General features: G+C 40.9%; 5 protein-coding genes across 5 annotated transcripts; 2 read left to right on the plus strand and 3 right to left on the minus strand. All coding sequences in view use genetic code 12, as the record gives it.

Annotated features, from left to right (window-relative positions):
- Window positions 1-11: 11 nt before the first annotated feature.
- PICST_54624 (predicted protein) lies at window positions 12-1,166 on the plus strand (the record flags this gene model as incomplete). The annotated part of the gene is made up of 1 exon (XM_001382462.1): window positions 12-1,166. A coding segment is annotated over one exon (1,155 nt), but the record flags the coding sequence as incomplete, so codon positions are not given.
- Window positions 1,167-1,504: 338 nt separating this feature from the next.
- Window positions 1,505-2,629, minus strand: PICST_54065 (predicted protein; the record flags this gene model as incomplete). The annotated part of the gene is made up of 1 exon (XM_001383005.1): window positions 1,505-2,629. A coding segment is annotated over one exon (1,125 nt), but the record flags the coding sequence as incomplete, so codon positions are not given.
- A 291-nt stretch (window positions 2,630-2,920) lies between these two features.
- On the minus strand, window positions 2,921-9,855 carry POL2 (DNA-directed DNA polymerase epsilon, catalytic subunit A). Its single transcript, XM_001383006.1, has one exon. It carries the CDS (start codon window positions 9,634-9,636, stop codon window positions 2,968-2,970), a length of 6,669 nt encoding a protein of 2,222 aa, XP_001383043.2. The 5' UTR covers window positions 9,637-9,855; the 3' UTR covers window positions 2,921-2,967.
- Window positions 9,856-10,110: 255 nt separating this feature from the next.
- On the minus strand, window positions 10,111-11,222 carry PICST_70293 (predicted protein). The gene has a single exon (XM_001383007.1). It carries the CDS (start codon window positions 11,218-11,220, stop codon window positions 10,216-10,218), a length of 1,005 nt encoding a protein of 334 aa, XP_001383044.2. The 5' UTR covers window positions 11,221-11,222; the 3' UTR covers window positions 10,111-10,215.
- A 771-nt stretch (window positions 11,223-11,993) lies between these two features.
- TPS1 (Trehalose-6-phosphate synthase) lies at window positions 11,994-13,412 on the plus strand (the record flags this gene model as incomplete). Its single annotated transcript, XM_001382463.1, has 1 exon — window positions 11,994-13,412. One exon carries the CDS (start codon window positions 11,994-11,996, stop codon window positions 13,410-13,412), a length of 1,419 nt encoding a protein of 472 aa, XP_001382500.1.
- Between the last annotated feature and the right edge of the window lie 4 nt (window positions 13,413-13,416).

Here is a 13,416-nt window from a genome sequence, read left to right on the forward strand (position 1 = left end):
ACGTGGAGGTAGATGTGTTGGGCAACAACAAGCGATACAAACAGAGGCACCGTCGTGATTTGCGACTTAACTACGATTCTGATTCTTCAGATGAGGACTATGAGAATGAAAAAGAAAATGCCGAGAAAGCAAATGGAGAGAAGGAAGATGTCCTGGACGAAGACATGTTTGCCAGCGATAATGAAGAGAAAGACGAACCTTGTAAGGATGTTAAGGATCCAAAAAAGCCCGAGTTTCTTGATATTGATGAGTTTGAACGTCAGGAAGGAATTGGCCAATTCGACGAAGAAGTACCTCTAGCTACAGATGAGAATTCCGATTCTGAGGAACCGGAAGAAGATGACCCCGAAGTGGTAGAATATTACAACAACATTGAAGATTACAATGAACAAAATAGTGGAAGGCTAAAGAGGAAAGAGCCTAAAATAGAAGCTTTCAATTTACGAGAAGAAGCCCTGGAAGGACAATTCGACTTGGATGGCAATTATATACGACAGGAAGAGGACAACCATACCGATGCTGAACAGGAATGGCTCAATGATTACAAGAGGTCAGATGTGCTCAATGCCCGAAAAGCTCAGGAACAACGAGAAAAAGCAAGGGAAAAGAAACTAGTCGAATCAGCCCAAGAACTAATATCTACCGACAAGTTATTGACGGATCTCGTCGAATGTCTAGAGGCAGCAGAAACACCCATGGAGGCTTTGGCTAGATTGGCACCGAAAAAGAAGAATAAGAACAAAGTTGATGAAACAGAGAAGCAGAGAAAGAAATTGGTTGTCAGAATCACAGAACTATGTGATAAACTTATCAACGAAAAGAACATCACTGATACTTACGATATGAGTAGAGAGGAGTTCATGAGACTATACAAACAGGAAACAGGACAAGATTACAAAATCTCCGGCAGAGGAACCAAAAGGACCAGAGAGGATGAACCTGAGAATGAAGCTCAAACAGAAGCATCGGCAGAAAACGAAGAGGAATATGGCGAAAAGATATGGTTATTCCAATGGATTGACGATAGCAATGTCCACGGCCCATTTTCTGCATACGAAATGAGTCATTGGAAAGAAACATATTTCAATAACCAAGTTGTAGTACGTAAACTAGATGAAGAGGAGTTTGTTCCCGTAGAGACAGTAGAATTTAACGAAACGACATGAATATACTTATGATACATTTTACTAATATACACATTACATTATACACCCTGTAGATAATCAGTGATAGGAAAATCCAATTCCTGAGCAATTGCTTCAATCGTTGACCAACTGACGTTACATCGCCATCTAACTCTAGCTGCTAGGATATCTGACGATGCCGACTTACTGATAAGACCCAACGAGAAAAGAGTAGAAATCTGACTGTAGAGGTCTATATTTCTACTCAATGTGAACTTGGAACGCTCTAACTCCTTCTTTTCTTCCCTGGCTACTGGGTCTTCGTGGAAATTGAGAATTTCTTCGTAATCCAAAGTGTTTAACGATGAAGCATTGGTTCTATAGACAACAGACAATATAGCCAACCATCTCTCAAGATCAAAATAAGAGGGGGAAAGTAATCGGGAATCTATATCACTTTTCGACAAATGGCCCCTTTTGGAAGCAGCAGAGCTGGCACGTTTCTTGTACTTGACGGCCTTGATCTTGGAGAAGTTGTGCATGTCGTCCTTGTGTGAATTGAACGATGCCAAATACGAAGCAAGTAAAAGGTACTTGGAGTGGATCGGCAAATCCTGAACTCCTTCTTTGCCTTCGGACTTTTCCTCTTCATAAACCACTGTATTTCCTTCTCCATATACTCGGACTCTAGAGTTGTTAATGACATTGTCACTTGTCAAGTACTCACTGTTGTATCTGAGAACTTTTACAAACTCCGTGATGGAATAGGTTTCTTCGATTACCGGCTCGATGAACTTGTCCCACAACTTGACACAGAAGTCTTTGAGCAACGCTATATCGCACCCAACAAACGAAAAGAACAAGTCTACAATAACTTTCGCATACTGTTTCCAGAAATCGTAGCTGGCACTATGTTCGTCCAAGAAGGTCACACCAAAATGACACAACTGGTTCAATTGTAAGATCTGTGTCGCCTCAGCTTCAGTATATGGTCTGAAATAAATATGCGGTACTGACAAGGTAGCAATCTCTTTAGGGTCGTCGCCAGTGGTAATGAAAATTATAGATAAACTAGTAATGTTAGTCTGCTCTCTAAGACGTATCAAACCAGCATAGATCTCATGAACTGGCTCCATACACTGATCAAAACGATCCAAAACCAAGACATGTCTCTCCGAATACTCTGTGTCTTCATAAAACTGCTGTAGGCCTGTAATAAAACTGTAGAGAGAATCACCTATCCGATTTTTCAGTTCTTCGCCATAGCTACTAACAGGAACTCCACTATCTCTAGCAAGGCCACGAACACATCGCTGGTACATAATTCTTCTCGTAATGCATTCATCACATCTAACTATGGTATGCTTTACCTCTAATGCTTGCAAATATTTTGTTACAGTAGTTGTCTTGCCTATAGCTTTATAGCCATGAACAATCAACGAAGGTGCCAGGATATCAGCACCTTCAGCTACAAAACTGGTGAGCATATCAATCTCGTCATCTCGGAACAAAATTTCTTTCCTGAGACTGTCAAATCGATCCCCAATGTCCAGCATGGTGTACAAATGAAATGTTGAAGGATTAAAGAAAAGATGGTTGAAATCGCAAGTACATCTCTGTTTTGGTATTAAAATTCGCGCTCCATTCGATTGCAAAAGTAAATTGTTAAAGTTGATTTGGCTGCGAACTACTCTTGATTGTAATCTTATAAGCTACCCAAATACCTTCTTCTATAACGTGCCAATCGTTCATACCGAAACTTGACTGAACACTTCTACGCTGCTGAATCGGATTTTAAATATTTCTTCTATTAATGCTATTATACTATTATACAAAACATGCCTCAGGCTGCTTCTTCTATTAATCCTTTCAAAAGCTGGAATTTGTACGAATTGGCAATATTGGCAAAAACATGTAATTTCTTCTCGACTTCCGAATAACTGATAGTCTCCTCCCATTTTCCAGAACACTTGCAGAACAAACTCAAGTTGCCGACTCTAACCGAATTACACTTTGCACACTTGAAATCTTGACTGTAGAACTTGGTAATGAGCTTAATATATTGTGTGATCACCTCTTCTTCCATGGAAACACGATTGTATGGTCTGTGACAATTGGAACAGTTCCAGAGATCCTTTTCTGAGTCTCTACAGAAATCCACATCTCTGATGAAGTTACAATAGTCACAGATAATATGAGGGACCTTCAATGTAGTACTTGGGTTCCTGAAATTAGCTTCACTACTGAACTCTTTGATATCAAAGATCGACAACAATTCCTTTCTCAATACTCTGACCTCAATGGTTCTCTTCTTCGACAACCCGAATACAGCACATAAAAACTTGACCAACTCCAATGCTGGATTCTTCATGTGCAAATGGGAACCTGGTAATTTGGGGAACTCATACTCTTGTGCGAATTCAGGGTTGAGAATGGCTTCGTTTTGACGATGGTAGATCCTTTCGATTCTCTTTTGCAATGACTTTCTGAACACCTCAAAGACCCCATTAAAGATATCTTCCTCCTCTTCTTCTTTGGCTTCAAGTTTTCTCTGGCCCTTGAGGATATGAACGATTTGTGTAACACGAGGAGTTCCAGATTGAGTATTACCCGTTAATTTGTCGTTCTTGAATTTAGTAAGAGCATCCAAAAAGACAACCATCCAATCCTCAAATTCGTCTCTGAAAATAACCGGCAAGAATTGTTTGATTTGCCAGCTATTGACAGGCATCAAGTCTTGAATATCATCATCTGTGATTTGTTTACAACACCTGCCACCAAAGTTGAACTCATCCATCCATACCAAAATATCCCAATACTTGATGATGTTCAAATCCAAAAAATTAAACAAAGGCTTTGATCTAGCAGCTTTTAGAATGTATTGACCAAATGCATACGAATTCTCAACAGAAACCTTGGTCGTTTGAATGATTAACTTGTTTCTATTAGCAAAGACAACCTGGGAATTCATTCTCTTGAATTCACCAATCAACTGTAATAATGCTTTCGTTGTTAAATTATGTATATGGTAATGCAAGGAATAATCATAAAGGAACGAGTCTTTTCTTTGCACCCAAGTAACCAAGCTGTTCATCATTGAATCAGCATTAATGTTGTTCTTTAATGCATCGTCCCACCACTCCTTGACCATTCCTCTCAAAATGGACAACGCAGGCGAAGAAAAGGAATCCTCCGCAATCGTCGATGCACCATTGTTTTTGTCGAATACAACTCCATCATCAGCTAGATCTGAACCTTCAGCCTCATTGATGAGAGAGCTTGTAAGGAAGGTGTTGATAGTCAAATTTCCAATTTCTACTTCTAGACAAGCTGTTTCATAAATCTCAGGGTTGTTGATTGTTGGAAAGTTAAGATTTTCATAATCAGGAGCTTTATCAAGTTCAAATCCCCCATGATCAGGCAATGGATTGGCAGACCACCAGAGAACAATATTGTTCTGACTTAATCTTCTTGCATATTCAATATCTATCAAGTAGCCCACATTTTCGATTTGTAAATTGCACAATGGAACATTCCCATACTTGGCAAGGGCTACTAAATTCTTGATCCAATTTGCCAAAACGAAATAGTGATTGATAACTCTCATTGAAATCAAGGATTGCCATCCAACTGCTGGTAGCGCCAATTCACTAACATTCATCCTAACGACAGGGAAATCAGATGTAGAACTCAAAAGATTTAGAATCTTAGACGAATATGGAGATTGAACAGCAAATAATGCCTTGTTACTTCTTGATGCATGCAACTTTCCAATTGCACCATTCAACTTCTTGAATAACTTTGAACTGTCATTGTAGTAATGAGTCTCAAAGTTCATATTATCAGGATATTGAAGAATATTGTACAACTTCCCTAATCTGTCCTTCTTAGTTTCGTAGATCTCTCTGTAGATCTTGTCGATGTTGGGTGGTAACTCCTGAGCTCCAGCGGAAGGTTTCAAGATGTACATTTCTGCAGTCGCTTCCCAAGATTTGAAAACTGTGAAGAACTCGTAACTGTTTGTCACGATGTGTAACATGTAGACAATGTCCATTTCAAATCGTTTCAAATACTCAGCACCTTCAACTCTATTCAAATCTTTAACCTGGAAACCATTCTTGAGACCTTTACCCAACGAACCAACTCTTGTATCATCGAACTTTACAACGTTTCCCAAATCAATGATAGCTCTTTCGACAGAATTAATTTGTGTCTCGTAGAGTCCAAGAATATTAGAATCTTGAAGAGCACTTTCTACGTCAGTGATCTCTTCATTGAATCTACTTTCTGACATTATTAATTTGTACAAGTTCGAACCATCATGTCCATTAGGTAAGATCGAGTTGGACCTTTCAATTTCACACCCACTGATCTGCTTTCTGGGTTGAAGTTCAGATTTGTAAGCTGCATAGATCTTCTTCGGAATATGGAAAGTAAAGGTATGAATCTTACCAACAGCCAGAATATGTACCTTGATTTCACCAGGCTTGCTTGGGTCAGCCTTGTATTCCAAAATTTCCCAATTCGATCCTGCTACATTCTCTGCCTGTTTACGGATCATACCACCTACTGTCGATCTATGAGACGATTCAGAATTCAGACCAAAGATCTTCTTTCTTCTCTCTCTGTTGCCAGCTTGCACTTTCCACTTGGCTTTTTGATATTGTAAGAAGCATTCGTAGTCTTCTATCATGGACGGACAAGGTGCATTCAAGATGGCACTATTACGTTCGTCTTCTTCAGCTTCTGCGATCGCGTTTCTAGCTGCTCGTCTCTTTCTCGAGACGACCTTTCCGATTCTTGACTTGGGTGCCCCAACAGTATCTATATCTCCAAAGTCCTCTATATCCTTAATCTCTTTAATTTCCTTGACCTGCTTCTCCATTACTTCTTTCTTGTTGGCCAGACCGAAAAAAGTAGAAATCGAACTTTGTTGTCTAGAATCTTCCTTGGTGTGGATCTTTTTCTGCAACCAATCTGGATGTGCAACTCTGGGTACTGGGTTCTTCACATCTTGCAATGCTGCCGGAATCGTGATAATCTTCTGAACTACTGAAGACAAACGTTCATGGTAATATCCCCAGTCAATCACATCTCTAGGACCAAACTTCTGAAGAGAAGGATCCTTTAACCATTTCTTTAAATAAAACTCCTTCTTGTCTGAGGAGAAAATAGACACTGGAACAGCTCTTTCTGTCACAGGAGCACCAATTGGCTTTGCACTAATAATGTACTTGGTAGCCAAACCAGCGTCCTTGACCATTTCTTCACCAAGAAACTCTCCCAATCTCTTGGCAGTAGTGATAGATGTCGATTTTTGGTCTCCGTATTCTTCCAAACTTTTGGACATACTTCTATTTTCACAAATAAGTTCGATTAAATCTTCATCTTCAAGCATTCCTCCTTTTGTATCCAATACATCCAACCAGTTATTGGCAACAGTAGCAACTGCCTGGTAACATTGTTCTAGCGTAGATCCTTCTAAGAACAATTTGAAAATATCAGATTGGAAGTTCTTGATAAGCTGCAACTCTCCTCTTCTCTTCAATTCAAATCCCTTTAATTCAGCAAGAGAACCATCATCATTGAACACAGCGTATCTTTTCTTCAATCCCTTACCTTCTTCCTTAGAAGTAGGCAAAATCATAGCCTTATATGGACCATCTACTTCGAAGAAAATGGAATTGTCAGATCTAGTTTTGTATTTGAAAGTGGCTGGATCCACTAGATCCTGGTATTGGTGATTAGTAAATTGTTCATGAACTAAGTAGTTCAACATGGAACAGGGATATTCAAGAAAAATCTTCTTGCCATCTTTGCATTTCAAATTGTAATTCTCTGGGAAAGACTTGGGCAAAATACACCAAATACCATCGGTATCTAGTTCCAAAGGTCTTCCAATTCTTTCGACTAAAGTTCTAGCCATTTGAATAATTGTGGCACCAGTCAAACATGTCACACCAGCCATTTCCATTGAGTACCAACGGGAACCTTTTCTCATCACATATCCGTAGAAAGAGTTCAAAATAACCTTATGAGCCAATTGCAAGGAATCATACAAAACTACCATTTTCTTTGCTTCATCTCTGGCAATAGAATCATGTTTATCAATCTTGGACACCTTTCCTTTCCAAACCTTGGCCAAGCCTTTGAATTCATAACGACGATCTCTGAAAGAAATAACAGTGTTGACATAGAAAGGATTTTCTCGTTGACAGATAATAGCCTCTCTATTAACTACCTTCGATTTCTTGACTCTATGGTACACTTTTCTAGAATAATCACTGATTCTCTTCTTGATCAAGGTTGCTTGTTCAGTGTAGGATAGCTCGTCAAATGACCTCTCAGGAAGCCAAGGTCTTGAAGCTGGAAATGTTTCATTCTGTAAAGTTCGCTTGATCATATTGTATTCGTTCATTTCGGCTGGGAAATACTCACCTCTCCAGGACCAAGGAAGTCTTCTATCACAGTTCTTGCCTGGTCTGTTGAAATCACAGGCTGCACAGTCTTCTTCGGATTTCATGGAATCTGGTTGTAGTCTATTAGAGGTCATGATATTAGGATACATCGAAGCAACATCCACATGATATATCAAGGGTTCTTCCTTTCTTTTCGGAGTTTCTTTCAATGCTAGCAATTTGGACTTAATATCATTGTAAACCTCGTCGAAGTTGGTGATTTGTTCCATCTTCTTGTTGTTTTCTACTTCGATACAGAATTTGATTGAGCTATGCAAGTTATGAAGCAACTCATCTATGGCTGTAGGGTCGACCTTAAAGTCATAGGGAATGTCACTCCTAAAAACTCCAGCTTCCAAAGACTCTACATGACCACCTACGTAAGTTTCAGATTCTAGCAAATGCCCATCGTAAAACCGCTCAATTGGATCGGAATGCTTGTTCGGAAGCAAAATGCCATTTTCATAGGCTTGAACCGACAACAACATCTCACACAACGTACCTGTTCCCTTTCTCAAAACTTCATCTGGGTTCAAAGGAATAATCGTACACAAGGAAAAGATGAACGGATGGACATACTTGAAGTACAAGTAGTAAGTGGCAACAGCATCGGAAACCGAGTATTCTGAAAGTAACTGTGGGTGTTCGTAAGCATATGGTGTCATTAGCTCTGGATCTAATTCCGTCGGATTATAACCCAACTTTGCTGTTGTCACAGCTTTCAAACCTTGAGACCCTTGTGGCAAATACGAGTCTCTTTTGACCCATCTGAAACAGTCCATGTGAACACAGTACTTGGACTTATACTCGCCTTCATTATCTTTTGCGAAGCCAATTTCATCAAACATGTCCATATCGTGGAATCTGGTTCTATTTTCTACGAAGGGCCAATCGAAAAAATCACCGTTAAATGTTGCTATCACGGTTGGTTTAGCCTCCCTTATATGTTCGTAGAATCTCATTAGGACGTGCTTTTCATCGGGTTCGTTAAAAATCGTAAACATCCCAGGGTATTCTGGCTTAGGCGTATACTCGAAATCTTCAATGTCTTCAGAGATTATTTCTCTGTTAGTGATCAAGAAACCATCTCCGTCTATCATATACGAGATCATCATGATCTGGTCGATTTTGGCATCTGGAAACTTCAAAGGAGCCTTTGTGGTTTCGATATCGAAAGCTAATACTACAGGATCAGCAAATGCGATCTTATCCTTATCTTCAACTAAGGTTACTTGTGAATGCTTGACATACACATCGTACCATTTACCGACTCTGACGTTGATATCAATAGATACCCGAACATGGTATGGCATGTCATATTCTCTCATGTCGTCTATCAAAGTAGCTGGATCAGCTATAGAATCATTAAAATCTGAGTTGTTACTGTTGCCGTTGGTGAAGTTCATTACATTGTAGATATCTCTGGAGCCCTTCTTAGCCTGATTGTCCTTGATAATAGGAGAGAGTAACCTTCTGGCGGCTAACAAGTCCTGGACATTGTGAAACGTTAATTTAATCAAGTTCTTCTGGAGTCCTACCAAGTGGTTGGGAAGGGCGAGGTCTTCTTTGATGACTCGGGATAAGTTCTTGACATGGCATTCCTCCAAAAACTTCTTCAACCACTCCTCCACTTCCGACTCGTGCCCGGGAATGAGATCTAGAAAGAAATACGGATCAAACTGTAACGTGGTTTTGAACGAACCACCTTCTTCATCTAAGAAATAGTAGTCTACACCAGAGTACCCTGTGAGATATTCATCACTGGGAATAGTGGTAGCATGCATATTCACCAACCAGCCCTTACGCGGTTTCATTCCATCAGCTTCGCCATGTTCGATACGGGAAAAGCCCATCATCGAATCCAACGCGTCTATTCGAGCCACCAACTCCTTTTTGGTGATGGAATCGTTGAGCATGGGGTTGTTGGCTATATACGGGTCGATGGCTCTTGCGTCTTGTCTCGGCTGGCGGTTGCGGAACTCCGAATTGACCTTGTTCTTGACGAACCGGGCCGATGTCAGTCCCTTGAAACTGTTTCTTCCTCGTGTAGACATCCTATTTTATGTTGTGGACCAGAATCTGCTGAGCTGTACTAGTGGAAAATTCGTGAAATTCGTTAAGTATGGGAAAATGCAAGGAAAACGAGGGAATTCAGTGAAAAATTGGTCTTTTGTATCCACAAAAAAGCCTATAACTTTTCAAAGTATAGATATAGCGTGGTGAATACCTCTGCCAGCTTTGGACCCTTCAAAATAAACCGTATGGTTGCAATGCTAGATATTACTTATTGATTAGACAGAAATAGTGTATTCAGATCTGGCTCTTCGTCTGGGACAAAACGCGTCCGACGCGTAGAGAGAAGAGACGTCAGACATCACGTGCGCAGAAAAATACTATAACCAACCAGAGCTATTGGCTAGAAGAAGATGACAGTGGCTGGAACTGTATTGCTGGATGAAGAAGATGAAGCAAATGTTGTGGTTATGGTCCAGCACTAACGAGTAAAATTGTAGACGTGAAAATGATTTCTATTAAGGATTTTTTATTATAAATATTTATTCATCTATATACTAAACAAGACCATGAATAGTAGTTAATGTGTTGTAATGATCAGGTTGCTTTCGAAAAATCTCCTACCGACTCATGTACAAGATAATAAGACCCTGGACAATGACCGAGTAGACGAACAAGAACTGCACTCTAATTCTTCTCTGGTTCACGGTGACACTGTTTGCAGTGGCACTGGAATTGGGCAACACCAAGAACTTCAATGATCTCATCAAGAATACAGCTAAGTTGATGGTCAATACAATAACTACGGGGAAGTAGGAAACCCAGCCGTTTCCCACGAGATGTTTCCAGCACAACAAGACGATGATGACTACGTATTTGTAACTGGAAAATGCGACAAGGTCCCACATCGAGGATTGCGAGCAATTCAATAAGTACAACCCGATCTTAAAGAAGGCGATGTCTACAACAGAGAAGGCTAGCGTCTGCGAGGCCAAGTAGCCAAACAACTTGGGATGGAACTTCTCGTTCAATCCCTGGAATGCAGCCCAGAGTAAAATGTACGTTACAAACGACATCAACGGAATATACAAGTCTGGGGCGTTCACGTCGTGGCTTGGTGGAGCATACAGAGTCTGGCCGTTAGGTGAAGGGTCACCGGTAGCCTCCTGGCTGGTTAAACGGTTCCAGTTCTTATTTCTGTACGGGAATAGTACGAGCAAGATCTTACGGGTTACATACGAGTTACTGACCTGGAAGTAGTATTTGAGGTCGGATGTACCTGGAATGAAGGAACCGAAATTCTGTTGCAAGTACTGGTTGGAAGATTCGAATCCACTGCGCGCAAACTGAGAAGCAAGCGACGTAGCCGGATCATTGAAAAAGTTAGCGTAGACGTTTGGGTTGGCAGCACCTGCTGCAGGAGGTTGATGTTGGTTTTGTTGGTGTTGTTGGTTTTGTAAGCCAAACTGGTTCTGCTGGAAGGTAGGGTGTTGGGGTTGGGGATATTGCAAGTTGGCTGGTTGTTGTTGTAAACCTGATCTCTGCTGAGCCTGGAACTGGTATTGGTTCTGTTGAGGCAGGTTCTGCTGCAAATCAGCAGCGGCGTTTCCGTACGGATTGTACATTTGGATATTGAGGTCTTGAAGAATAGCTGGGACAGAAGAAGAAAAACAAAAAGAAAAAAGAAGTGGTTGATTGTAATTATACTGTCAACATTATTCTTGAATTCCATACATTTTTGTGCGTGAAAAAAGATTTATAGGGACATTTAGTGAGAGCGCTGAGAATTAGCGAGAACGAGAGTGAGTGGACTGAATGAAGAGATACCATTCAATTAGCTAGAAAGACCTAGAATTTTCGAAGTAGACCATAGTTAGGAGCACAAGTCGTATTTCAGGCTAATTCTGACACTTCTATTTCAGAGACTTTTAATTGTTCTAGTCTTTAGTTATCCTTAGTTGTTCTCTTCCCTCATTCTCTCGCTAGAGATCCGCCCCTTCCTGTTCCCTTCTCTCGCTAAGTTCTCTCCCTGTATCAACTAATTCTCACATTCCGACCTTGTGCACTGCCGGCTTCTACACCAGTGCCTGTTCCAGAAGTATCCCACTTACCACACAATTCAACACATTCACTTTCTTCTCTAAATTCAAGTCAAGGTTCATAGTATATTCTATCAACAATCGCGATTTCAATTGACACAAACATCTGAACCAGTTGTTCGTTTCTGTCTCATACAATCCTTATCGATTCACTCTGGCTATCCCACTTGGCTATCATTTTTCAGCCATCGCAATATACTATCTTATAAATTGAAGGAATACAAATTAGCTATAATCAAGTTAGCTATTCTTAATTGATTCTGTTCAAATTCTATTCCACTTATATCCATATTCAAATCATGGTAGTCGGCAAGGTCCTTGTAGTCTCCAACCGACTTCCAGTAACCATCAAGCGTTCTGACTCCGGCTCCTACGACTACTCGATGTCTTCCGGGGGTCTAGTCACCGCACTTCAAGGGTTGAAGAAGTCAACAGAATTTCAGTGGCTAGGCTGGCCTGGTTTGGAAGTACCTGCGGACGAACAGGAGAGAGTCAATTCCGACTTGAAGTCGAAGTTTAACTGTACAGCCATCTATTTAAGTGACGTTATAGCTGATTTGCACTATAATGGCTTCTCCAATTCAATCCTTTGGCCGCTTTTCCATTACCATCCGGGTGAAATGAACTTTGACGAAAACGCCTGGGCTGCTTATATCGAAGCCAACCGCCAGTTTGCCGTAGAAATAGCAGGCCAGGTCAATGACAACGATATGGTATGGGTGCACGATTACCACTTGATGCTCTTGCCTCAGATGTTGCGGGAAGAAATCGGCAACAGAAAGAAGAATATCCGTATCGGTTTCTTCTTACACACGCCGTTTCCATCGTCAGAAATATATAGAATTTTGCCCGTAAGAAAAGAGATCTTGGAAGGTGTTTTGAGCTGTGACTTGATCGGCTTCCACACCTATGACTATGCCAGACACTTCTTGTCTTCAGTATCGCGTATTGTAGCCGACGTGACTACTTTACCCAATGGAATTGAGTTCCAGGGAAGATCTATCAGTATTGGGGCTTTTCCCATCGGTATCGACGTCGACAAGTTCACTGAGGGCTTGACCAAACAGTCGGTTATCGACAGAATCAAGCAGTTGAAGTCCCGCTTTGGTGACACCAAGATTATCGTGGGGGTAGATCGCTTGGATTACATCAAGGGTGTCCCCCAGAAACTCCACGCATTCGAGGTTTTTTTGGAAGAAAACCCAGAATGGATCGGCAAAGTAGTCTTGGTCCAAGTTGCAGTGCCTTCTAGAGGCGACGTAGAGGAGTACCAATCACTCAGAGCTACTGTTAACGAGTTGGTAGGTAGGATAAATGGGAAGTTTGGAACCGTGGAATTTGTACCTATCCATTATATGCATAAGTCCGTGCCCTTTGACGAGTTGATAAGCTTGTACCGTGTGTCTGATGTCTGTCTTGTCAGTTCTACAAGAGACGGAATGAACTTGGTTTCTTACGAATACATCGCTTGTCAGCAGGAAAACAACGGGGTATTGATATTGTCTGAGTTCGCTGGTGCTGCGCAATCGTTGAATGGAGCTATCATTGTCAATCCATGGAATACAGAAGACTTGAGCATTTCTATCAAGGAAAGCTTGACGTTACCAGAAGAAAAGAAAGCTATCAACTTCAACAAGCTCTTCACTTATATCTCCAAGTATACTTCCGGCTTCTGGGGTGAAAGCTTCGTCAAAGAATTGTACAAATGCACATCTTGATGCG

The sequence above is a fragment of the Scheffersomyces stipitis genome, chromosome 2, assembly GCF_000209165.1.
Source record: "Scheffersomyces stipitis CBS 6054 chromosome 2, complete sequence".
Classification (NCBI taxonomy): Eukaryota; Fungi; Ascomycota; class Pichiomycetes; order Serinales; family Debaryomycetaceae; genus Scheffersomyces; species Scheffersomyces stipitis.